At 40.7% G+C, this 27721-nt stretch overlaps 1 protein-coding gene across 7 annotated transcripts in view; it reads left to right on the top strand.

The window, feature by feature from the left end:
- PTPRG (protein tyrosine phosphatase receptor type G) overlaps positions 1-27721 on the top strand; it is a gene marked incomplete at its 5' end in the record, with an annotated part of 700341 nt that overhangs the window by 655370 nt on the left and 17250 nt on the right. For all 7 annotated transcript variants that reach the window (XM_082727351.1, XM_082727352.1, XM_082727350.1 and 4 more), the window contains 13 exons: positions 307-398; positions 7407-7503; positions 12263-12345; positions 12533-12667; positions 13613-13747; positions 15858-16030; positions 17590-17725; positions 18460-18606; positions 20458-20551; positions 21457-21533; positions 22008-22136; positions 25363-25509; positions 26206-26348. In XM_082727351.1, coding sequence (XP_082583477.1) covers positions 307-398; positions 7407-7503; positions 12263-12345; positions 12533-12667; positions 13613-13747; positions 15858-16030; positions 17590-17725; positions 18460-18606; positions 20458-20551; positions 21457-21533; positions 22008-22136; positions 25363-25509; positions 26206-26348 — 1588 coding nt within the window. The remainder of the gene's footprint in view (positions 1-306; positions 399-7406; positions 7504-12262; positions 12346-12532; positions 12668-13612; positions 13748-15857; positions 16031-17589; positions 17726-18459; positions 18607-20457; positions 20552-21456; positions 21534-22007; positions 22137-25362; positions 25510-26205; positions 26349-27721) is intronic.

The raw sequence follows: 27721 nt of genomic DNA, 5'->3' as shown, positions 1-27721 counted from the left end.
AGGTACCCTTAGGAAGTTCAGACTTTCAGTTAAGAGTATGATGTGGCAATTTAACGATGTAAATTGCCTTGAATATTTAAAAAAAAAAAATGTACTTTACCTAGCTTCTAGGCATTCCAAATCCTAGTAAGATGGAAAACTAAAATACATTCTGTGACTTCTTGAGGACATCTGCTTCGGGTGATGCAATTCTGTCTACTCCTCACACAAATCAAATGTTTGTCTTTAATAATCCCTTATCGGTGTTACGTGTTCTATCGAAGAAGTTTATTCTGTGTGACTCTGAATATCATTTTATCCCCACAGATGACATGGAAGCCATTCCTGTCAAACAGTTTGTTAAACACATTGGTGAGCTCTATTCTAATAACCAGCATGGGTTCTCCGAGGATTTTGAGGTATGTTTCAAAACTGAAAAGTAGTTTTCTAGAAACCTGACTTTTATTCTATAAAGATTTTTATAAACTTGAAATGAATCCACTCGGGCATAACAAAAACAATACCAGAAAAAGTTGGGAGATGGTTTTTTCTTTTTTTCTTCATACTTCTCCTTCTGACAGGCATTCTTTTACCCCAAAAAGACGAGGCAGGAAGGAGTTGGTTGCCCAGGTCCTACACGTGCACTTCCAGAAAAGAACAGACTTAGTGGGAGAAATGAGGCAAGTCCCCAAGTTTTGTCTTCCTGGTAACCCTCCCTGGGACAGCAGCCCTCATGGCAAGGGTAGGCCTCGTCTCCCTGGGCTGCATGAGGTATGGAGGAGGCAGAACGTTTGCTGTCTGAGGACGGGGAGCTGGCTCCCTAGGAGCAGTGTGCTTCCTTACCCCCAGACCCGTCACCGCCTCCCCGATGGCTCGGCTTCCTTGCTTTTAAAAATGGAGCCCACGTCCCTGACATCCCGAAGTTGGGGGAACGTGAATGATGCCCGTCTTTGAGGGTGCCGGGTGACCTGTTCAGCCCCTGCAGAGGTGGATGGTGGCGGGCTTGGCGGCTATTAATCCGTGGAGGGAAGACGTGGGCGAACACAGCCCTGCGATTTTAAGAACTGTCGTACAGGAAACAAGGTAGAGCGCGGCACGCACGGCCCTGCCAGCTCCGGGTTCCGTGCCAGTTCAGCAGTGACAGGGTGTCAATGAGGAGCTATTAAACAGACTGCCCTTTTCTTCACTGAGGCGCTTAACTAAGGCACATCTCTGGCAGCAAGAGTTCTGCCGAGGAGGCCAAGTTTTCATGGCAGCTCAGCTGTCTTCTAGCTTTGCGGGTGAGTCGGTTCCTTTCTCTCGTTCAGTCTTCCTTTAAAATGGATCCTTTAAAATGGAAATGACATGACGGGGATGTTGCTAAACTGCCCACCTCTTTTCACAAACCGGGTTTCGGGGATTAAGTGATGTCATGGAAAGGCGGCACAAGGAGAAATGAACACGGGACCGCAAGCCTCCGTCTCTGTAAATTTGGAGTCCCCAGAGGCCATCGTAAAGGCAATTATATTGACAGCCGGTTTTAAAGGAAGACTTTCCCTTGGTTTTTTGTTTGTTTCCCTGAGCAAAACCGAAGCCAAAGGTGGGAGAGCAAAAGGGACCCACTGATGTGTTTGCCAAAGTCCTGTGCATCATGGGACAGACACAAGCATGTCAAGTATTTAATGTGGCTGTTAGATGCTTACTAAAAAGGTGCCTATTCAAGTACAGAGAACATGGTTTAAAGTCAAACATTTTGTATTCATGAGGACAGCAAATGTGTGTGCTGTTGAAGTGATTTAGTTCAATTGACTGTTGGCTGGATGACTGAGCAAGAATATTGAGGCATTTAACAATGTTGATGGTATTCAGGACAAACATTTATCCTCTGGAGAACAGAATTTGATCAGGATGACCAAATGCAACTCCAGTTTCTCAATTATTTATGATTTGAGACCCCAGTGCTATTCATCACAGCTGGTTTTGACACCATTTAATTATTCAAAATAATCAGCTATACCTCTATAAACTCAATCTGACTTGAAATGGGCTTTGCTGCATCTAAACCAAGCCTGTTAACAAATTCTGGGCATCTGCACCCTATTTCTATCCTTAAAAAAAAAAATAATAACACTGTGGCTAGGAGCTTTTGTCTCCTATATTGAACTTTATAGCTGAAGTCTTATTAGCGGTTGGTGAAGGGAGGGGCGCGGGAGGGCTGGGACAAGGCAGGCCTTGTGCTGCCACTGTTGTCGTCTGACAGTTCCTCCTGGTCTGAAGGTGGAAAATCAGAGCTATTCGGAATGGAAGACTATCCTTTCTTCTGAAAAGAGCAATAAGGCAGCAACATAAAGGGAGGCATGAGACAGAACGAGTCCTTAATAGACTGGCCTCTTCTCTTTGAGGGAGATTTTGAAATATTTGATGACAGTAGTGGTATCTGTTTTTGGCAGCTCTGCTGAAAAGGACAATGGGTAGCAGGCTATTTAAGAAATTATGAAGGCTCTTTTATAAACGAGATAGTAATAGGCTATAAAAAGAGCTCAGGAAAAGAGATTTTTGTCTGACTGAAATAAAAACAAAACTGAGGCACCTGGGCGCTCAGTCGGTGGAGTGTGTGACTTTTGATCTTGGGGGTTGTAGGTTTGAGTCCCACAATGGGTATAGAGATCACTTAAAAATAATTGAAAATCTTAAAAAAGTAGAAAAACAGAACATTCGTTATAGCAGTAGAATAGTGAAGTCAATCCCAGATTTCCAGATCTGTTTAAGTGGAAGAACGGTGGCCAGCATTTCCTCAGTCCTGCACGTGGATTGTTTCATTTGTTCCTCAGAACTACCTCAGAACAGGGTCCTGTTCTATGGTGCCCGTTTTACAGAGGAGGAAACTTCCTCTGTGGGAAAACTGAGGCTTTGGGTGGCTCAGTTTTAAAATGGCAGAAGTTAGGTGTTAAGCCCAGGTTCTCAGACTCAAGCCCCCATGTGTGACCTCGAGGCCCTCAGACTTTCATTAAAGTAGTGTCCTGTAGTGACCCGGATACAGGAAGAGGGAAAAACCTGAGATGACCAGTGATTGTCTAAAACTGATCATGCAGCTGACAAGCCAGAGGTGGGGAGAGGGGGAGGGCAGGAGAGGAAATAAGGAAAAAAAATAAGGAGCCTCCCCACCCCACTAAAAATATTGGGAGCCCATTACATGATCTTTACAGCCTAGAGCCTTCCAGAGAGTTGAGAATCTGACTTACAAAAATCTTACACAACATCTGCATACAGGCCTCAAGTTAGGCAAAGTTAATCACTTCACCTTAAACTTAAAAATACTGTTTAACAATCGATGTGTGGCCATTAAGAGGAGAGAAAGGCAATTCAACTGACAGTCACCAAGTACCTGCTATTCTGTGGACATAATACAAAGTACAGAGTTGAATTTGAGACCTTGCCCTCGAGGACTTCAGTTGGGTCAGGGTGGAGACCAGAGTGGGCGAAGCAAAGTACACACTAAATATGGATAGAAAGTTCCGGAGGAGGTCAAAGAAGAAGAATTTCTATTTGCCCCCATCTTGTTTTAAAATCTTGGATGGAAGTAGAAAAAAAAAAAAAATGGTGAATAGCTGTCCTATTTTCAGAACTTTGATGCTTGGAGGAGAATGAGAAAAACGATTCACTGGTAATTTTGAGTTTTTGTCTAGAGGTGAGGCAGCAAGTGTTCTGTCCTTGTCAGATAAATGTTGGAGACTGTTAAGAGCTGGCAACATTATACCTCTAGCAGATTTTGCAGTCACTGGAAATAACATCAATCCTTGTCTTGGGATGGCGTTCGATGACTGTTCCCTTGGCTACCTGGGCTGACTCGAACCTCACTCTTCCCTGGCCTCCACAGCCCTCGTGCAGGAGTTTCCAAACAGTGCTAGCACTATCTTTCGAAAGGAGAGAGCTCCGAGGCCGTGTGGGTCGACAGAATTAACAGGCGGCAGTCAGGAGCATCACAAGTTGGAAGGCTGAGAACAGAGACGAGGCCAGAGGTCCAGTACCCCTTGACGAGATCCTTTGGGGGAATCGCCTGGCTTATAATTAACTCTAGCTGAGCTAAATTTGGGCCAGTTGTTCATATTAAATCAGGAGAACAAAGCTTTGTCCACCTGAGCCCATGCGCTCGAGGGATCAGTGGTCCCAATCACATTATGTAAGATCCAATGTTCCAAGTTGCTGGTGACACATAATAGGATGTTGCCGGAAGGGGGGGGGGCACGGGTTGTGCTGCATGAGACTGCAGCCTGCAAGATGGCAGAAAGGGACTCTAGTCTCTGTAACAAGATGCCAGTTAGGGTCTGAAATGTCTTAAAATTTTTAAACCCTTAGCCTGAAGAAAACCATAGTTGAGGTTTCTATGAAAAGTGAAGAGAGAGACAGAGCCAAAATTCCTACAAATAGTGTGCAAAAAGTAATTGTATTTTATAGACCCGCTGCAGGAAATCCTACGGTCTTTTCAGAGAGCATGGAGGTAAAACTGTCTGGGAGTGGGAAAGGAGCTGACGGAAGGTAGGATGGACCTTGAAAGCCTGGCTAAGGAATCGAGTTCCATCCAGAGGTTTCTGGAGTCAAAGCAGCAGCATTTGAAGACGTGGGATGTGGCCGCAGTTCGTAGCCTGAGGAGAAGCAGGAAGATGGCCTGTCCCAGGTACCCAGCAAGGCCAGCTCTGTGTCAGTCACAAGGCAAACAGCAGGCCATGGTCATCACCTAAAGAGATCACCTTCAGTAGCACACACTGAGAATGTTGTCAATACTCAGTCTAACACGTGGTCGGTCACCTGGTCCCCAGAGTATGTTCTTCTCAACATCCTTGGGGAAACTGAGTAACCTGAAAGGTTTCCAGGTGTGTTTTGTTCCATTATGATTGCACATCGAGCCACACAAGGGTAGGACAGTGGGTCTCCAGGGGCCTTTTCCATAGCTTCTCACCTCATTGACCCCAGGCAGCAGGCGATTTCCCCCACTCGCTGTCCTAGGAATTGTGATTCTATCAACTTGCAGTGTTTTCGTTCAAGTTTTACTTTATTTTTACACCTCTTGTTTTCATTTGGCTTGTGTGTGTGTGTGTGTGTGTGTGTGTGTGTGTGGTTTTTTGCCTGTTGATACTCATTTTGAGAACTCCAACTCTGTCATATGGACAGTAAAATACAAAGAAGCTTAAATCTTGAACTGTTGGTCAGACTGCCAACTAGGTAACTTTGCTATCCACACTCCATCAGTCGGTGTCACTTCAGAGGGTTTTAACACCTATTAAAATCACATTAACTTTGAAATGCCAGTTTCTGATGGAGAAAAGCCACTCCAGGATCAGATGATATTATCAGCATCTAAATGAGCCAAACAGTTCTGCAAGGAATTACAGATGACATTATTATCCACAAGACAAAATCAGGAGGCCATAGGCAAACCCCTCGGGTTCTCATAAAATCAGATTTAACATTATTTATGACTATTCTTTGTTTTCTGTCATTCACATAATTGGAAAAGTGAAATAGAGGCCACGGATCAGACCCAGGGTCTTAGATAACGAAGAGTCTGATTGGCCATATTGAATGACTGTCCTAAACAGTGCAGACAGCTGCTCCCGAGCAGTCCTGGTCAATTGCATTATATTAGAATAAAGGCCTGAGCTCAGTCCATAGCTAGGGTGGTCAGATCCAGACAATGGGGGAAAAAAAATCAATAAACCAAGTGAATCTCAAACCAGAGGACGAAAAGCTATCATCTCTTAACACAAGATGCTTTAGCAACCCAGCCCATGCCAAAAGCCTGACCTTCAAAATCCAGAAACAAAAGGATGTCATCAATTTCGGGAATTTATGTATAGATTGAATCAATGTCTTCCAGAAAACAAATCTATTTTCAAAAGTTCTCTGCCCCCTGAAACTACTGAAAAGAGTATGCCTCAGGCATTCAAGGCGATTCTAAAAGGCCAGTACCCCCAAGTACTTTTGAGTAGAGGTAGCATTGCTTATGTTTTGGAGAGGTCAAGGTATCAGACTCCTCACTTTCTGTCTACCCTTTATCTCATTCTAGACAAAAAAAGAACCAAAGGCAGCCTGAGGCCCCTTTAAACCAACATTTGTGAAACCATAGGTCATAAACCATTTTAGAAGAGAAAAGAGCAGAGATTATCACATTTAGGAAACGTAACGAAAGAGTAAGAATTGTTGTGAAACATACATTTTCCCCAAGAGTGGTGTTGAATTAATACCTGTGAACTTTTTTTTTTTTTTAAATGAACAACTTGGGAAGGTCTGCAACTCTGAAAAATTGATCATACTGCTTCCAAGAATCAGGAGTTCATGAGTGTGTTCTCTTTGCATGGGTGGTGACCCTTTGTTTTTAGACTTTAGATTATTTGATGACAGGGAGTTCATTTCTCCGTGGAGAGAAGAGAGAGACCCCTCACTGGGAAGTGCTTTGTGAATATAAAAGACCGCCAGTTCCTTGTTTTCATTATGCCTGATGTAAAGACATCCACACTTGCTGTGCATCTCCTTTGTGGAGAGGGAAATAAAAGTCTGCATGCACCTAGACTCTGTTACATCTGTTATGTGTAAAATATTTCTCCTGATGATTTTCTGTCGCTTGCTCCTGCTCTTCGTAGCAGCTGTGTTCTGCTGATGACTTCCCTTATCGGTTAATGCCGATACTTGGGTTTGAACAAGACACTGTGGAAAAATTTGACTTCACAGCAACCTTGTATTACGCTAATGGGTGATGTTTACAGTCATGCCAAAGGTCAGCTGAAGAGTTGCCAACTAAAGAAGGAGAATTTAAATGAAACAGGAGTGCACAAGTAACTCACCAAATCTGTATATATTTGAGCCACACAGGACAGGTCACTGGGCTAATACAGTAGCATCACTTCAGGACGGAGGGTAGTCCATTTGTGCTCTGATAGTTATAAAAGGAGGTATATGGTCTACACTCATACTGCAAATGCTGGTGGAGATTCTACCGCTGCCTGGAAAATTCTTGTTCATCCTTGAAGACTCAGGAATGATCTGCCTGAAGCCTTCCTCTGTGCTCCCACCATCGTTTCTTGAGGCCTCCTTTCTATTAATCACATTGGACTGGCATTATCTTGTGGCATGTTTTCCTACCTCATCAGGCTATGACATAGTCAAAGAGAGATAGGATATTTAGTAATCCCCATGCCTAGGTCACAATCTGGAATGAAGTAGATGATTGATGAATTAGTAAAAAAGGAAATCCTTTTATCTTCTTCACATCTTTTATACATTTGTTAAGAATTTGTCAGTTATTTCTGAAGTTGAGTGTGGGGAAGTAATAGTGGCCGCAGCTAGGGAAAATTCATGTTTTTGGATCTGTAGTTCCTTTTTTCCTACATTCTTGTGAGACACCAAAAGTGTGTCTAAAATCTTTGAAATCTTGATTTTTTTTTTTTCACCAGGAAGTCCAGCGCTGTACGGCTGATATGAACATCACTGCAGAACATTCCAATCATCCAGATAACAAGCACAAAAACAGATACATCAACATTTTAGCATGTAAGTAATAAACTTTAAACTATCTTCAACTGTGAGGAAATTAAATCTTCATGCTGGGGATAAGCCGAAAGCCAAGCAATCAGAATCAGGAATGCCAAGAATGATGTATACTCGACAGCTAACCTCTCATTAGCCCATCTTCAACAGGGGATAGGAAGAAGTGGGGACATTTACAGCCCCCTGAGTCTTTCATTAAGCTGTCGGATCTCCGCTTAAGAATGAGGTAATTGAAAGAAACATTCTGAGCTTTATGGTTCTCTCATGAAGTGATTTCATACCAGATGTTGGGAACCAAAGTCTGAATGTCCTGTGGCTCTCTAGACATTGTTTTTAGGTGGGGAGAGCCAAGTTTTCAAATAAAGTAAGGACTGCTGAAAATGGAATCAATAAGCTGAATTTCTGAGACCAGGTACAATGCCTTCAGTGGTCTATACCTTAAGGGATGGAACCACCAGTCCTTGGGGCCCATGCATTTCATCCTTCCTGCCATATTTTGTGGTTAGGAATGCAAATAGATAAGCATTCTTCTTATAGGTCCTTAAGGGAATAGCCTAGGAAACAGGCTACTTCTATGGCTACCATACTACTTCTCATAGACATTGGGGGTTTGGGTCACTGGGTGATATTAGATGCCTTTACACTAAAGGCAGGAGCACACATGTTTATGGTTAACAAACACTGTGGTAAGGAACACATTCCATAGGATTTTATAGTGCATTAAATTGAACCATTTAAAATTGAACACTACTATAGATAAAGCTTTTTATAATGCTTTACTGAGTTAAAAAATCACATACCATATGAAATTCACCCATTTCAAGTTAATTTATATTTATATGGGGATTTAAATATAAACTGAATTTCAGTGGTTTTTAGTATATTCACAGTTGTATGACCATCACGACTATCTAATTTTAGAACATTTTCAGCACCCCAACAAGAAACCCCATACCCATTAGTAGTTGTTCCCAATACCTCCTTTTCCCTAACCCCTAGAAGCCACTTACCTACTTTCTATTTCTATGTATTTGCCAATTCTGGACATTTCATATAAATGGAATCATAGAATATGTGGCCTTTTTGTCTGGGTCTGTTCCAGTTAGTGGGATGTTTTCAGAATTCATCCATGTTGTCGCTTAGATTGGTACTTTGTTCCTTTTTATGGCTGAAAAATACTCCACAATGTGGATATGCCACATTGTGTTTATTCATTCATTTGATGGACATTTGGGTTGTTTCTACTTTTTGGCTATTATGAATAATGCTGCTATGAACATTTGTGCAGACATATATTTTCAATTCTCTTGGATATGTACTTAGGAGTAGAATAGCTAGGTCATATGGTAACTCTATGTTTAACATTTTGAAGATCTGCCATACTGTTTTCTAAAGTGGCTGTACCATTTTACATTGCCCCCAGCAATATGAGAGTCCCAGTGTCCATATTCTCATCAACACTTGTTGCTTTTACATATCTGTATCTATAGATATATCTATACACCTATATCTATGGATACACAAAATAACTATACTAACGGGTGTGAAGTGGTATCTCACTGTCATTTTAATTTGCATTTCCCTAATGATTAGTAATGTTGAGTATCTTTTCATGTATTTATTGGCTGTTCATAGATCATCTTTGGGGAAATATCTATTCAAATCCTTTGCCCTTTGTTGCTGAGTTGTAGGAGTTCTGTATACATTCTGGATATGAATCCCCTATATAGATAAATAGTTGGCAAATATTTTCTTCCATTCTGTGCATTGTCTTCTCACTTTCTTGATAGTGTCCTTAGAAGCACAAATTATTTTAATTTGGGTGAAACTTAATTTTTCTTTTGCTGCCTGTGCTTTTGGTGTTATATCCAAGAAACCACTTCCTAGTCCAAAATCATGAAGATTTCACATTAGTTTTTGTCTGAGTTTTATGGTTTTAGCTCTTACATTTAGGTCTTTTATCCAAATAACTCTTATGTATATGAGGTAGGGTCCAAGTTTATTCTTTTGCTGTTGATAGCCAGTTGTCCTAGCACTATTTGTAGAAAAGACTCTTCTCTCCCCCCACGGAATTGTCTTAGTGCCCTTATTTAAAATCAGCTGTCTATAAATGTAAGAGTTTATTTCTAGACTCTTAGTTCTCTTCCACTGATCTACATGTCTATCCTTAGGCCAGTACCACTTCGTCTTGATCACAGACTATAGCTTTGTAGTATATTTTGAACTCGAAAACTGTGACTGCTCCAAGTTTGTTCTTCTTTTTCAAGATTGTTTTGGTTATTCTGGTCCTTTGTGTTTCCATATCAGTTTTAGGATCAACTTTTCTATTACTGCAAAAGATGTAGCTGGGATTTTGATAGGCATTGCATTGAATCTGTGGATTAATTTTTACAGTACTGTCTTCCATCCATGAAGATGTGATGTCTTTCCATTTATTGAGGTCATCTTTTATTTCTTTCGATGATGTTTTATAGTTTGCATTGTGTTATACTTCTTTTATTGAATTTAAGTATTCTTTTTGACACTATGGTCAATGGAATTGTTTACCTAATTTTGAGATCTTTCATTGTGTACAGAAATACAATTGCTGTTGTTTAACATTAATCACATATCCTACAACCTTGGCTGAACTCATTTATTCTAGTAGTGATTTTTTGTGGATTCCTTCGAATTTTTATGTATAAGATAATGTCATTTACTAATAGAGTTTTAGTTCTTACTCTACGTAAAGTCTTAAAAGAACCACAAGTCATTTTGGAATAAGAGTAATCGTTCCACTTATGTGAGAGAATGAGGAGGTAACAAAGAGAACAAGAAAGAGTCAAACTTTGCTTTTCTTTCCAGCCTTTGAATGGATGGAATCTGACTGTATTTGTTGGCCAACCTAGTCAAGGCTTAGCTTGCTAAGTTTATGATTTGTCCATCTATATACCTCATTTCTAACCATGGATTTCAGGCAGGGATACATACACATGTGTGCCTTGAGTATATCCACATACCATTCTTTCTACCATGGCAGTCCTTACTTCTGATAAGCATGTGGCAAAATAGAGGGAGGAAATCAAAGCAGTGTCTGTGTGATACACCCAAGGGTCCTGGTATTGCCTGGAAAGTGTACCATCTGTGGTTTGATATGGTTGTACTCTCACCAGTTCATTTATGGTTTTACTTTCACAAATTCAGATTAGATGCAGTTTTCTTTTCCCAAGTTCAGAAAGTTGGACTCTGGTGTTCACGATGCCTGGTCAGATCCTGGGCACATCACCTGTCATCTTGGTCTACCCCTAGATTAAGGGCTTAGTATAGCAGAAGCCAGGATGGAAGGGTCATGAAACGACTTACTGTGCAAGAAACAAAATGTGTGAAAAGGCTTCTCTCAGAGCCATTACACCTTTCCAAGTATATGTGGATGATCCCGTACCACCTCCTGTATTGACCTATTTAGAGAGCTTGTTCTCTTTTAGATTAAATATGAATCTTGCAACTTGAAGAATATGTATTCTTAGTTGTCAGTCTGAAAAATAATATGCAATATCATGCTACTGAGCTAAGGCACAGTGGTTTGTATTCAGATAATTTGGGGGGTAGATTGTCATTTGGAGTCTATTTCTGGTAGGCAGCCCTTCTGCATGGCAAGTGTAGTCTGAGCGTTTGTCAGAAAAACAAATGCAATTCACAGTCACAAGAATGAAGAGGGCTTTCAAAAAGTGCCCGATAAATAGTCTGAGGTTATTAATGTCTAGGCTAAACCACTTATTGGACTTCTTCTTGAACTGGACTTTTATAATTATAACCAGAAATGTTAATTTACTTTTGCCCATCCTGTTCCTAGCTAGAGAAAATGAAATCATGGCCTTGACTTCTTATTTTATTTGCTCTCCTAAAAATTCAAGCTCACTTTACTGGGCAACAAGAGGCATATATCCCACTCCCCACTTTTATGTTCATAAGCTGAGGTTAAGGGAATCTTAAATTCTGATCATTGACCAGATTGCTGCAATGAGATTACTCTCAGGACAGCCCTGGTTTCCTCAGTTACTTAGGTTCTATTGGGGTAGGGGGGAATATAACTAGATTTTTAGCAAATGAGTCTCCTGAAAATAGATGCTCAACAAATAGATTTTGTTTTGGTCTTAATATCACAATCAGTTTTGCACATACGTGTTAAAGGAAAAGGGACATGGCCATGAGTAATCCAAGGCCTTGGTTCTAAAATCCAGGACAAGGATACTTTGGAGGGTTGAGACTTGAAGTCATTTTACCTGAACTAACAAGGACTTTGGTTTGCCTTTCTTTTTTTTTTTTTTTAAAGATTTTACTTATTTATCTGATAGAGACAGACACAGCAAGAGAGGGAACATGAGCAGGGGGAGTGGGAGAGGGAGAAGCAGGCTTCCTGCCGAGCAGGGAGCCCGATGTGAGGCTGGATCCCAGGACTCTGGGATCATGACCGGAGCAGAAGGCAGACAATTAACGACTGAGCCACCCAGGCACACACACACCCCCCCCGGCCCCCGGTTTGCATTTCTTGGGTACTCACAGGTCAGAACATGATGGAGAAATGCCCTGTGCTTTTAAGATGGGTTTCAATGCTATATCTTTAAATTTTTAGCTATTTCTCTGCCAAAAGTTTTCTTGGGGTGCTCTAAGAGACGCCACATTGCCTATTTGCCTTGTTTTCTGCTTTAGAATGCTGGTAGTTTGTGAATTACACATGTTGTTTTTGCTTTTTTTTTTTTTTTTTTTTTTTTATCCTCTATAGATGATCACAGTAGGGTGAAGTTAAGACCTTTACCAGGAAAAGACTCTAAGCACAGCGACTACATTAATGCAAACTATGTCGATGTAAGTCAGAAATGTTTTATAAACCTGTTTCTCATAATTGAAGAGTGCCACAGAGACTGTTGAATGTGTTTTAATACTGCACAGAGCTTTTCCTAAAACCACAGCCTATTCAATATGGAAGGCATTGAATTATTAACTGGTCTGTGATACTGCTTTCATCTTACTTTGTGTTGTGTCATCTTTGAAGGGTTACAACAAAGCGAAAGCCTATATCGCCACCCAGGGACCTTTAAAGTCTACATTTGAAGATTTCTGGAGGATGATTTGGGAACAAAACACTGGAATCATTATCATGATTACAAACCTTGTGGAAAAAGGAAGGGTAAGAGCCTCTTGGTTTAATGTCTTAATCATGTGCCTTCATTCAAAACCTCCTTATGGAGCCCTTGCTGTAGGACAGGAACTTGACCAGGTATAAAGAGTTAAGGAGATGAAAAGCATCTTCTCTTGCCCCTAACTTGCTTGTGGTCTGGTGAGAAAGAGCTGAATGCTTACAAGAGGGTACTAAACATGGCAGGAGGGATGAACAGAGTGTTAGAATGGGGATGCTATAGAAGATGGATACATCCTCTAGAACTGAGATTTCATAAAGGAGCTAGTACGTGAGGTGAGCTGTGAACAATGAGGGAGGAGGGAAGTTGGACGAAACATAGTACAGTGGGAGAACTACTGAGAGTTTGGAGGAGCGTGAGGGGAAACCCTGTTGAAACACCTTGACCATCATTAAGAGACCTTTTTATAAGACAGTTAATATTTTAGAGTTAGTAGATTAAGAGTTTACATGGTGCTGATTTAGGCTGGAATAAAGGCTAAGCCTCAAATTCTGTTACTCAGGATTGTTACTTCTTCACCTTGACTGTGGAGACCCCATTTCACTTTTGGTAACCCAGTTGGTAAAATCAAGATTTTCACTGTTACAAGACTCTTTTGCAACTTGGAAGGCAGCCCAGCATCCTAACATAGCCAGCTGTATTTCTTATAGGCCAAGCACAGGTTTCTTTCTGAGGCCCTCTTTAAAGTACACTGACTGTTAAAAGATGTTCATGAATATATGAGACCCATTTCACAAATTATCTTACCCAAAGTTGTCCCAAGGTTAAACTCTTCAGAGGTATGTCTACCTCTAAGCCATTGGACCCATATGTTCCTTTTTCGGGTCAACTACATGGTGATATTACCTGTTTTCAAGACACTGGAGATCACATTACCAACAGAACAAATGGGGCATCAATTGCAGTTGGAACTGACAACTTTTTCCTTTTTGCAGCGAAAATGTGATCAGTATTGGCCAACAGAGAATAGTGAGGAGTATGGAAACATTATTGTCACACTGAAGAGCACAAAAGTACATGCCTGCTACACTGTTCGTCGTTTTTCAGTCAGAAATACAAAAGTGAAAAAGGTATTGAAGGAATATGGGTGGGCTGCCAGGGCATCGCTCTTGCAACTTGTATGAAAATTACTGTACAACCAAGGCCAATTCGCAGAACCAACTTGGCTTTAAAAAAGTATTTTTAAAAAACATTTTTTCACAACTCCTTTGATTGACATCAATGTATGCTGTGAAAGATACTGGCAGAGCACATAATAGAATTTAACTGGCCTGATTAAATTCTTTAATCTCCTCTTGAGAGCTTCATTTAAAAAAAAAAAAAAAATGAACTTCTAGGTCTCAGTGACCAGCAACTAGAGCAGCATCTGTTTGTGGATTTAGCTTTTCAGTAGCAACCTTCTGAGAGTTTTCAAGCATTATTTTCCCAAACTGTGTTCCAAGGAATGCTTACCCTGCAAGATGTTTGCAAAAAGGAGACGGTGCTATTTAATAAATATGGAAAATGAATGCTACATACTATGCATTCCCCTTTAGAAATACATACAATGCACACAAGTGGCCAGAGCACTAGTTAAGAAACCTCTTTAACTTTTTTTTGCCTAGTATTTCCTAAGGCAACTCAGCATAACCCTTCCCAATATAACTGTTGACATCCAAGTTCCACACTGTGTGGAAAATGCTGCTTTCAAGTTATCTCAATTTCTTTTGTTCAAAATCTGCTGTTCCATCAAGGTTCATGGACAATGACTCCATTACTAGGAACTCTAGATGGATGTTTATTAAGAAAATGTAAAGTAGGGCACCTGGGTGGCTCAGTGGGTTAAGCCACTGCCTTCAGCTCAGGTCATGATCTCAGGGTCCTGGGATCGCGTCCCACATCGGGCTCTCTGCTCAGCAGGGAGCCTGCTTCCCCCTCCCTCTCTCTCTTTGCCTGCCTCTCTGCCTACTTGTAATCTCTGTCTGTCAAATAAATAAATAAAATCTTTAAAAAATAAAAAAGAAAGAAAATGTAAAGTAATTGCTGTAGAAAGACTTAGGAATGGCACGTATTTGTAGCAATGGGTGTGATTTTTTTTTTTTTTTTAAGTCTTGGCCATCTTTGAGAATGTGCTCAAACTACAGCCCCCTGCCCCAGAAGAATTCACATTTATTCAAATTTTTATATATAATTTCATTGGCTCCAAAATCCATCTGTGATCCAAGGTTAACAGCCTTTTTTCTATGTTTAGTTTTTTTTTTTTCCTAGAATGGCAGAAGTATATAAAAGTCAAGTAGCACTATATTTATCTGTGTTCTAATAGAGCTGTTAGCTGGCTTCAACTAACCAACCAATAACCACCTTACATTTCCAAAGCCCATTACTCATGGAAACCCTTCAGGTATTTAAACATTGCCCCCTTATTTTAAAACCACTCAGGTCAGAGGACAGAAGTCAAATAGGAACCTTGGGTGTTTTGTGCAAGAGGAAAAAGGAGAAAGAAAGATAGGAAAATGAGGGTTAACAAGATTTCAGAAATCAAAGCCATCGGGCTTCTGTAGCCCAGGGCCAAAGACCTTGAGTCCTCAAAAAAAATTGGAAATTTTCAGGCATTTATCCAGTTATTGGCTGTAAGAAAAACCTACAGCAGCAAGTTACCTGTTTGGGGAAATTTTTCATCCAAAGTAGTTAAAATGTAAAAAGTTCAGCCACTTAAAGGAAAACGGCTCTGAAAAATTCATTTATGAAAGCGAAAGGTAAATTTATTATTGACTCTGGAGACTGAGAATCACTTTCCGGAGGACATACAGCAGCAGCCAGCACTCAGAACCCTGATGGTCCAAGCCAGACCGCAGAGAAAGGACGGGAGTCATGGCAGGAAGTTAACATGGAGGCTGTGTAAGCAAATTACAGATGCTGCAGATGGTTCCACATCCAGAAAACTGGTATTCAGTGTTCCTTCCTGGTGTAGTCTTCCCCCGTTTTCTCTCCCAGGAGACGTGTGCTACTTCACACCCAGCTAGGTAGCATCTCTGTTCCTGGCCCGAGACAGCTGCCGAGGGGAAAGTACCTAGCTAGGAACAGTACTTAGGGCACATGAAATGCAATGTCCTGTTTCCGACATCCTTTCATCATTATTATTTTTTTAATCCAGAATGCCACCTGTCTGCTTACAGACCTCTCTTTTCACCTTTCTCCTAGGGTCAGAAGGGAAATCCTAAGGGTCGTCAGAATGAACGGGTCGTGATTCAGTATCACTACACTCAGTGGCCTGACATGGGCGTTCCTGAGTATGCGCTCCCAGTCCTGACCTTCGTGAGGAGATCCTCGGCTGCCCGGACACCAGAAATGGGCCCTGTGTTGGTGCACTGCAGGTGGGGCCAACACCTTTCTCCTTCTTGCGCCTGGGTTTCAACATCTGAAGTGGGCAGGGTAGGAAGATGGGGACCACTGGGGCCCGGTGTTTTTAGAAACGGGAGTCTTCCTCTGTAAACTGGGACCGGCACAGCCTGTCAGGGTCTGTAAAATCCCTGTATTCTCAAAATATCCAGAAGTCACCTGCTACTTCTGGGGCCAAAACAAAATCTGCTCTTAGAGAATGCATTTCCAGTTTTTATAACCTCCATTATTAATAAAATCCCCATTGTTTATAGGGAATCTTGAAACTGCTCCTATTACATAGAAATCTGACCTTAAACACAAGTTCAGGGCTTCCTACACTAGGGAGTTTGAGATTTTGTAAGCGGCTTCTCTGTAGGTTTCCTCTAAATAATAAAAGGTATTGTAGGAGTGAAAAGATTTTTAATTTTTTAGTTGATACATGCTCTAAAAAAGACCTTTTTGAAAGCACCGAGAAGGCCTTTTTTCCCTTAACTACCTTAAACAACTTTAGTAGGTAGTTTAAAAATACTTTTATTATCTTTCATTTGTGATTGCATTATTATCTTTCATTTGTGATTGCATTCTTGGAATTCTTTTTTTTTTTTTTTTTAACTTTGGTATTCAAATAGATGCTGCCTCTTCTGTGAGCTATGTTGCAGAGAGGCATGGCGTTTTCTGAGCATTTCTTCTGGGCTGCTGTTCGTAACATGCGATCACAAAGCAAGTCCTTGGCATATGTTGGAACCCATCTCCTCTTTAAAGCCTCATGAAAAGTACATTTTTTTTTTTGCTAACCCATTGAGGAGTCGCTAAAAGAGACATGGAAGTGTCGAAGAGCTGGGGTATCAATGGGGTGGTCGTGGGAGGCGGGGAGCCTGCTGGGGGACTCTGACAAAAGCAGCCCGTTAATCAGTACGGTGGAACTCCCATCTTCCTGAGTGGTGGTGTTTCTTTAACAATGAGGAACTATGGATAAAAGAGGCCAGAGTTTGCAGGCATGCCGTTCTGATTCCATACCGGGCTGACTAAAGGAAGGCGGCACCCTTTAGATGGGAACTTTCTAGTACTGAACAGACTAGGAAGGTGTGCAGAAGGGGCACTTATTGAGAGGATAATGGGTGCTCCAGAACCAGGCACAAGCTTGGGCGTCAGGGACACAAACTCCTTACCTGGGTCCTCAGCAGACAGGGTTCTGGTGGGGGGATAGCTCTGCCAGGAAGGGCTGCTTTCCATCCCTTGCATCACCGATTTACATCCTTGGCTTGAGCAGCGAGCAAGGCTGAGAAAGCAAATAAACGTGCATCATTTCACTGCAGCTTCTGTGGTCTTTATAAAAGACTTTCTCTGCCCCGCATCAAGACTCGTGGGAAATGTCCTCATGAAGTTGTTGGATGCTGTCCACTGTGAATAATCTGTCAACTCTCTACTAGGTTATCTAAACAAGGTTATTTCTAAGCTCATTTGATGCTTAGACAGTAATTTTTTCAGTCTGCAGTTAATGCATGACACGGTAGAGCAAAAGGTAGCCACTGAGTGTCTTCCTTTCTTCCAGCGCTGGTGTGGGCAGGACAGGCACCTATATCGTAATAGACAGCATGCTGCAGCAGATCAAAGACAAAAGCACAGTTAACGTCCTGGGATTCCTGAAGCATATCAGGACACAGCGTAACTACCTCGTCCAGACTGAGGTGAGGAGCGGCTGCAGGGGCTCTCGAGAGATTCTAGCATGTGCTTTAAAGCAAAGTGGCATGGTTCTGAGGAGAAGATTCATTCTGGTAGGGTCTGAAAGAATGCACGGGTTTGTAGCAGAAGCTATGCAGACCATGATACTATTCTTTGACTCCCTGTTTATCCCTTTCTGTGAGGATCTTCTGTGTGATTTCTCAGTCACTACACCAACACTGGGTGGCTCAGTGGGTTAAGCCTCTGCCTTCAGCTCAGGTCATGATCTTGGGGTCCTGGGATCGGGCCCCGCATCGGGCTCTCTGCTCAACAGGGAGCCTGCTTCTCCCTCCCCCTCTCTCTCTGCCTGCCTCTCTGTCTGCTTGTGATCTCTCTCTGGCCAATAAATAAAATCTTAAAAGAAAAAGGCAGACACAGCTGTATCTAGTGCTGTGTTCAATGTGATGGGGAATTAAACATGTTGTCCGGCCTGAAAAGTAGAACGGTTCTAAAGGCCTTCGTGACACTCATTTCTCCATGGCTTGCTGCTGCATTGGGCATGGTATGGAAAAACAGAGTCTTGACCCAAAAATAAGTTATGAGGGATAAACCAGGGGATATTGGAGCAAGGCGCCTAGCTGTAAATGCCTGAAGGAGTTCACGGGGCAGTCCCTGGGAGCAGAGTTGATGTGAGGTCGGTTTCATGACTTGGATAGAGGTGGCTACCCCTGACCAGCTCTCCTCATTCTGTCCCTTTTAGGAGCAGTACATTTTCATCCATGATGCCTTGTTGGAAGCCATTCTAGGAAAGGAGACCGAAGTATCTTCGAATCAGCTGCACAGCTATGTTAACAGCATCCTCATACCGGGAGTAGGAGGAAAGACACGGCTGGAGAAACAATTCAAGGTAGCGTTCTGAAAGAAGTAAAGAAATGGCTTGAGTTTGGGGAGGGTCATAGCTTTTTGGCATGAATGTGTAGACTGAAAGGCATTACCGTTGGTATTCTTTAAATGTAGCAGGAACAGAATAATGTTTCCACCTGTGGGTGAACGATTGGGATCCAAGCAGATGACGCAGTGCGGTATTCCCTTCTGAGCCACTTGGCGTTTCATCTGAACATAAACAGCAGCAGCCCCCTGTCACAGTGACCTCATAGTTGGAGTCGGTCACTCTAGTCCGAAAACGAGTCGCTGTATTTTTTCTGAACTAATTTATCTTACCCTTAAGAAGGTTTTATTTTTAGGACAGTATGTCAACAAATAATCTATTTGAAAGACTATCAGATAGTTTAGAAACTGAAAAGAAGTTACCAAGGAATACCCAAGAGAGGTTAACTTTCCCCAAAGGATTCTTCTTTCACTTGGATAAGGGCATGGAGAAGTTTAAAGGCAGTTGAGGTTTATATGGAAGTAACCGAGGGAAAAGTTAAAACAAACACACAAAAAAACAATACTATAAGGACATTAATTAGGAGCTCAGTCCTTTATTCTAACCTTCCAACACTGCCCCTCAAATTACTAAGTACTTTCTTATTTATTAGTCTCTCATAGTCTTTTAAATTTTTTTGGCATTATTCCAGATGTAATTTCTCATTCTGTATCAAGGTGGAAAAAATGGAGTGAATCTCTGCAGTCGTACTTTCCATAGATTCTGAAACCATCATTTGAATCAGTGATACTGCCACGGAAATTAATGAGCGAACTTAATCTATTTTTCATTCCATAGCAACTTAAATTTCTAGCTCTCCTTTTATAACATCCTAACTATTTGAAAAACCATTTGAGGTAATTAATGACATTATATCCCATTTTAAATGTTTAAAATTAATTCCTAAAAAAAAAAATTAAGGACCAATATTTCTTAAGTTCTATTTCTGCAATATTTATTTCCACATATTTTGATGAATTTTTTAAAAGAAATCTCTTCATTCCATTGAAGACCAAGTACTTGGTTCTTCAGTAGGAACTAACCACTTTAGAACTTAAGTAGAAGGGGAAAAACAAGAGTGAGAAACTTGAAAACTACCCCCAGGCCCCGGACAGTAGTATAAAAATGTTTGGAGGAGGTTGTTCCCTCATGTTACGATGGACTCCCTCCCCGCTAAAAAAAAACAAAACAGAGGATTGACATAGTGTTCAACCAAGTTATAGAAGAACAAGAAGAATAACCAAACTACTGGTATAGTGGCCTTAGAACAATGTTAGTTTAGTTTGACAGAAATGTACCGAGAACCTAGTTAGTTACGTTCAAGAAACATGATTCGCTCCTATGACCACAAAGCAGTCTTTCCTAGCATAGACCCACCTGAATCTCATGTGCCTAGGAGAAATGACAGAAGACAAATGCCAAAAAGCGTGACATTTTCAACAGAAAAGTCCAGATCAATGCAATAATATCTACTGCCCATCTTGAACCTGTTATTAGAAGCCTGTGGCCTGACAGTAGAAAAAGACAAACATAGCCACGGTAATGGGACAGAAGTAACCACTAGTGATAGAAAAATGGTCTTTGGGATAGAAAAATGTTTTGGCTCCTCAGTAATCTAATTGCTGACTGGCCTTTGTCCGCCAGATCATCGAGCAAATGCTATCAACTGTAACTGTGTTTTGTTGTTTCCCAGCTTTACTGAAATGTGACTGATACATGGCACTGTACAAGGTGTAGAAAGTAATGACCTGAGGCTTGCGTGTATTATAAAATGATTATCACAATAAGGTTGGTTAATGAATGAAAACTAAAATGTTGCCTTTCTTTCAGCTGGTTACACAATGTAATGCCAAGTATGTGGAATGCTTTAGTGCTCAGAAAGAGTGTAACAAAGAAAAGAACCGAAACTCTTCAGTCGTGCCATGTAAGATCTTAAAATCAGCTTGACTTGGTTGAGTGTGTTAGTATTTTTTCTTTGAATTTTATGTATTATGTAAAGAAGCCGTGACTACCGAGGGGAATTGTTATGCCAGGAAAATTGAGGCAGTGTGATCAAACTGGGAGGGGTAGCTGTTCGGGCCAGCAAACTGCTTCTTCAGTGTGACATGATGTCTAGCTTCCGTTGACCTCACAACTCAAGAATTACGGTACTTCTCCAATTTAACTTAAAAAAAAAAAATAGGCAAAGCCATGATCACGGTAGCATTGATGCTCCTAGAAATCTTAAGAACCTCTGATTAATCTGTACAATTGGGATGCATCAATACGTGATTCTGGCTACTGAGATCGAGGCACGGTGGGTAGATGCGGACCTTTGTATGAATAACTCAGGACCCAGCAGAGGATACTGTGTGTGCTGTAGACACAAGCATGGGTGATCACTAGGCAGATTCTCTCTACCGACAAAGGCCCTGGTTTTCTCAGTGCATTTTGGGGAGAAAAATATGGGTAAGGGAATTGCAAAAGAGCAAAAAGTACAATGTGTTGGTGTAACTGTAGGAATATCAAACCAGGGCCAAAAAATTATCTGACATCCTCTGTCATGTCTGCACAGAGTGTTCTCTTCATGATGTGCTGTGAAAACCTCTCTCACAGGAAGATTCTATTCCTCTAAAGCCTCTTCCCTTCTGGGAATGTACTGCAGAATTCCATTTCCATTCTGCCTTAGCTGACACTTTCGCTTAGTTAAAAATATAGGTGAGTTTTAAAATGAAAGGAGAGCCAGGGAAATAGATTACTCACCAAGTGAATCTCAGAAAGCATTATTGGTTCTGTGTGTGTAACAAGGCAAATGTGGTGTTTTGTTTTGTTTTGTTTTCCATACAATAGCTGAGCGTGCCCGAGTGGGTCTTGCACCGTTGCCTGGAATGAAAGGAACAGATTACATTAATGCTTCTTATATCATGGTGAGAGTCAACAGTTAATTATAAATAAATTCAATTAAACTAAAAGGTGGGAAAGAGCAGATACCACCTATGTGGCTGATTTCATTTTTCAAATAATTTCTCGATGTGTAATAAAAACTAGAGAGATTTCTGTATCTTGCGACCTCTAACAAAAGACTGCTAATCAGCGGGGATACAGAAATACTTTAAGAAAAGTGTTTGTTAAGGAATTAATTTTCTTGTTAATTTCACCCATCTAGTGTTTGAATAAATGCTGAAATTACTGTTAAGTAAAAACAGCAGGGGTACTAGAAGGGAATTGTACGTGGAGAGAAAATGATCTACACGTGTTAGCATATACATCTAAAAATTAGTCACATCTATGGACTGCCTTTTTCAGTTGTTCAAGTGAGGTCAGAACAATGCTGTATTTTACTAGCACAACATCAGAATAAAATGTTTGTAACTGCTGATTTTCTGTCTCCCTAACTGAAGGGCTATTATAGGAGCAATGAATTTATTATAACCCAGCATCCTCTGCCACATACTACGAAAGATTTCTGGCGAATGATTTGGGATCATAATGCACAGATCATTGTCATGCTGCCAGACAACCAGAGCTTGGTAAGCAAAGCACATCTGCTATATATTAATGAGCCTGTGAGGCCATAAGCATAAATCATTTTGATACCTTACCACAGGGCTCACTGTGCGCGTGTACTAGGGAGAGCATCTAGACTTCTCTCGTCTTTAAGTCTGATCAGATTCCTTTTGTATTGTCACAGTTACTGTCCCTATGCACTCCATAACTTGATTCTCTCATGCTGTACTTGGCAGGGCAGTAGAAGGTTTTGGAAAAGGGCCTTTGAGTAACCTCATTTAACATATGACCTTAACCTGACTTCTCAGTTGCTGTATGTCACTTGTGAAAAACAAAATAACAACTAACATTTGAGTGTGTGACTGTGCTTACATGTATTAGCTTGCTGAATCTCAATCCTCTACCTCTTTAGGACATAGGTACTATTATTTCATTTAGCAGCTTAGAGAATGGAGGGAAGTAACTTGCCTAAGGGCATATACACAAATGTCTGGAGGAAGGATTTGAACCTGAGTCACCTGTCTTTTAATCCTTTTGCTCTGTTCGTCCCACCCCCACCCCGCATTAGAGGAAGGTTTCCCAGCCCTCCCCCAGTAAACTTCTATCAGTAGTATTAATTATCATCATTTCTCCCCCCATTCAACAGGCAGAGCAGATGCATTACAGGGAAGGAGATACACAAAGGCTATTTTGTTCCAATTTAAAGGGCTTTTAAGACCTTGACTGAGCCATAGCCCCTTTCTCTCCTCCCTTGAGTCCTTCTCGGCTGTGCTTCGGGATTATATAAAAGAAGGGCAAACAAAATTTATCAAGATGAGCTTAACTCTCAGAATTAGTTGGGTGTTCAGAAGTTATTATGAGGACATGTAAGCCCACAAAACAAAAACAAAAACAAAAAAACAATGAGGAGCTGCTTCCATGAGGATCAGATTAGTGAATTTTTTAATCAAGAAAGAACAGCCTGTGATTGAACCCCTAGTCTTGCTGACATGCATTTGACTGTGTGCCCAGGCAGTAGGAACTTCTTCACTTTGTCGCATTTTGCTCCAGCTTCAGAATACCAAGACTGCTTCTGTATGATAGAATGGCAGCAAAATTGAGAATCTTAAGCTAAAAACTGGAGTGTAAATTTTCAAATTAGCTGGCAATAGGGGTCTATTCTGTTTGGCATGTGGAAATTGGAGGCACTTAGGGTTGTTAAAACGTTCATTTGTTGGATGAGTCAGTATTTTGTTATTGTCACTTACCAGAGGACGGTCACCAAAAGCATCGATCACACAGGCTCATTTGTTGTGGGGAGGCTCGACCACCTGAGTCCCCACCTGCTCTGCAGACAGTGAGGACCCTGACCTGCCCCAGAACAGGTCATCGCAGTGTCTCAGGCTGAGGGAGGCCTGGCTAGAATCCTGCATGTCTGCATTCTCAGCTCTGGGGATGAAAGTCAGATTTATTAGTGCACATTTTTCCTAAATATGTAGATTCTCTTTGTTGGCTTCATTATTTATCACTGCTATAACTTGACATGACCTTGATACTGTGAGTACCTGAAGTCCCTAGTTCCTAGCTCAGAAAGCACTGTTAAAAATACAGGGATCTTTGATCTACAAATATATTTGTAAGCAAAATAACCATGAGCCCGGAGTTGCTGAATTAAGAAGCAGCATGTATTTTTCATAGTCTTTGAAGATAATCAGTTATTCCCTCGTTCACTATGTGTATTCAGAAGGGTTTGGGGGGTTTGTTTTTATTTTTGTTTTTTGCCTTTCTTCTACCATTAATAAAATCCCTTTGGCAGTCACTAGGCCAGTTTGATAATTTATGATCCGTGTTAACTTCTTGGAGGTACATAATGTTGTTATTCCCACTTTTCAGATATGGAAATTAAGGCCCAGATTAATTTATTCAGGATCACATCCAATCCTAAATTCTGTGCTTAGTCTGTGCATATCGATTAAATGTATAGGCCCTGTCCATTATTACCTTACATCTTTAATATCTGTTAAAAGGGTCTTACTTCCATTTCCTTGGACAAAATGTATTAAACCCCCTGACAGTTACAGACTTCTTTTGTATAGACTAAACCCAATTCCTAATCTGTTTCCCCTTATGCTGAGCTTTAAAAATAAAAATGTACTTGGCAATAAGCTATATTGAAACTTGAAAGGGTGATAAGTCTTATTGGACTGTTGGCTCATTTCTGATGCAACAGTGTAAGATTAAACAAAACCTTCTTTGTTTTGAACATTATTCAGAATTATTTCTGACTTTACTAGTAGTATCTAAGCATTTTCAGGAAAATGCCCATCGAAATACAGATATGCCAGGCAAAGTAGAGTTTGCCATTTGAACTGGTGAGAGAAGGAGACATGGCAGTGGGAGGCAGGGGTCTTATCCTTATCACTGTATTTCTCACAAAATCTCCAACCTGTGCACCCCGTAACTTTTTCTTAGGCCTCCACAGTTTTCAGGGATGGAATTCAAATACCACGCCTGAATATTTCTTTTTAATCCTAAAATAGATGAACATTTAAAGCTTGCCTGATTCAAGGCTGAAAGACTTTTTCTATGTTAATCTCCAGTTGAAGCCTAACATGGATAGATTAACTTGTCTCTGAAAGAGCACTTTGTACTCCATGCCAACATAAGCTTATTGATGCATAACCTCTCCGCAGACAGGTTCTGTTGCTTACCATGTAGCAGTAGTGTGATTTCAGACAACGTATGGGCTTCCCTGAGTCTTGATGTCCTCCTCTGTAAAGACAGATAATAAAAATCCTTTACTTCTCTAATATGTTGCAAAAATTAACTAATATAATATTGATGAAATTCCTGGGCAAAATGCTCATCACCTGTAGATCTGTTTTCATAATCCATAGGAAGTAAAAACTAGGATGTCTTAGTTACTTAAGCAACTGAAATAATATACTAACTCCAGGTGAGTTAGTTCTATAATGTATCATAGTGGAAAAAAATAATAAAAACAGGATCTAGGTCAATTAATTTTAATATATCACCTCTACAGGGAGCATTTTTGGTTGTTACAGTGACCTCGGTGGGAACTGCTAGGAAATGGTTATTACTGAGGATATTTTACAATCACCACTGGACTTGGTGAAGCGGGCATGATTAAATGGTGACTCGGGAGGTACGGGAGATGGCAAACATTATGTATCAATTTGCAAGAATAATTAAAAAACAAATGTTTGACAGCACTGCAGAGGAATTTTTTCTTTGGGGGGGGGTTCATAGGCAGAAGATGAATTTGTATACTGGCCAAGTCGAGAAGAATCCATGAACTGTGAGGCCTTTACCGTCACCCTTATCAGCAAAGACAGACTGTGCCTCTCGAATGAAGAACAAATTATCATCCATGACTTTATCCTTGAAGCTACACAGGTAACTTAAACCCCCATTTCTCAGTAACAGTCATATCTGGGCCCAGCATCATCTTTCTAAGTAGTAATAAAGTCACTTGCCACCCTCGAGACAGGCCCAGGCATTTGAGTATGACTTAATTTTAAATATGTACACTTCACTTTTTTCCTTCCTTCAAATATTTGCTTTTTGCAGCTGGGTAGATGAAATGTAACTGTTCCTCTGATTGAGCATGCATACAAATAGGTCTGTTGACCCAATTATGAAAACAGTATACTAGAGCTCAACATTCTCTTTGCCACCAGAAATGTAAACCTTGCAATGTGTTACAAGTGATAATAGTAAGACTTTTTTTTTTTAAGTAGTAAATGACATTTTGATATGTAATAACTTATTATGGGGTGGAAAAGACAGGCGCTCTCTGATATTAATAACTTAAATGATGATGTCTTTTCTTCCTATAAATGTATAGATAAATAGGTTATGTAAAATCTCTTATAATTTATGGTCACTTAAAATTTTATTATCCTCTCAACAAAAATAAGATTCTGCTATCATGACCTGGTCCTTTTTTAAGGGCAGGCAGTCAGACCTCCCTACTATTTGGCACTCGTCAGTTATCTCTAATACGTACTTTCTCAGGAACAAGTTCTAGTCCGCACGTTAACAGGTGTCAGGAAATAAAGGATGGGCTATGACTTGTTGTATTGGTTACAGGATGACTACGTCCTAGAGGTTCGGCACTTCCAGTGTCCCAAATGGCCTAACCCAGATGCCCCCATCAGCAGTACTTTCGAACTTATCAATGTCATCAAGGAAGAGGCCTTAACAAGGGATGGCCCTACCATTGTTCATGATGAGTATGTATCTATTTCTTAACTTCAAAATTCAAACATTTTTCTTGTTGACTTGCTTTAGGAGTGGAAAGGGAAGATCCTGACCCTTCTTTCTGTGTTACCAGTGTGTGCAGGTGCCTGTTGTAGATCTGTTTGCATTTTAAGGTGTCAGGCCCTTCCCAGGCTTCAGATATTCCTGGTCTGTATGTTCTAGAAGGTCAAAGCACTATACCTATAAAAATAGACTTGCAAGCTTTCTGAGGTTTTATGTTTCAAACACCTAATTAAATAGATAAGTGTAACTAATTAAGTTATTAAATATTTACATTATTTTTATACCCTTACAGTGAACTTCAGCACTTATTAGAGAAGAAAGCTTTTTAAATACGATTTAGTTGATTAGGAGTGAGAATGTTACTATTAATCATAAATTTAGGGGCGCCTGGGTGGCTCAGTGGGTTAAGCCTCTGCCTTCAGCTCAGGTCGTGATCTCAGGGTCCTGGGATCAAGCCCCCCATCAGGATCTCTGCTCAGTGGGAAGCCTGTTTCCCCCTCTCTCTCTGCCTGCCTCTCTGCCTACTTGTGATCTCTCTATCAAATAAATAAACAATCTTTTAAAAAAATCATAAGTTTAGAGCTTACAATGTGTTTTGAATTTTCAAGAATATGACTCTCAAAGAGAACAAATAATTTGTTCCTGGTGTCAGAGCTTCTAGGCACCCATGTGGTATCCAAACTCCAACATTTTCCTCTTTATTCAGAGAGAAAGGATCATAGATGAAACTTGTGATTTGTGAATATTTGGAGTCAAACTTCATGGCTGGGATGGACGTGTACATCAGTTGTGTCATCCCAGATTGTTTAGAAGCTCACAACATTTTTGCTAATATGACACCAATTATAGATCCTCGTTTCTTGAAAAGAAAAAAAATGATTTATTTTAGGGGAGGATGAGCAGGGCAGAGCAGAGGGAGAGAAGCAGACTCCTGCTGAACATGGAGTCCAAGTAGGGCTCGATTCTGAGACCATGAGACCATGATCTCAGCCAAAACCAAGAGTCGGCCACTCAACCAATTGAGCCAGCCCGGCGCCCCTATATCCTTATTTCTGTTCGCCCCTATATCCTCATTTCTGTTTTACTTCCAAGGTAGCTCCTTTGGAAATTCTCAGCAAATTCTCAGTGTATCCATTAAATTAGCAGCTACTCTGCTAACCTTTCAATTTGAAAGTAAGACTAAAGTTTTCATTTTTTTTCTAAACAAATGTTGTAACATGAAGTGAACAGACTTTCAGCGTAGGTTAACACCTGTACCTCAAATCATGGTTCCCTCGTATTTGAAGATGGCCATAGTATTGGCTGCTTCCAAAGACTTTTAAGGTCTTTTTTTTTTTTTTAA

This window comes from Mustela nivalis (genome assembly GCF_964662115.1).
Source record: "Mustela nivalis genome assembly, chromosome: 1".
NCBI classification, from domain to species: Eukaryota; Metazoa; Chordata; class Mammalia; order Carnivora; family Mustelidae; genus Mustela; species Mustela nivalis.
Note: the sequence above shows the minus strand (reverse complement) of the source record. Positions and strands in the feature narration are given on the sequence as shown.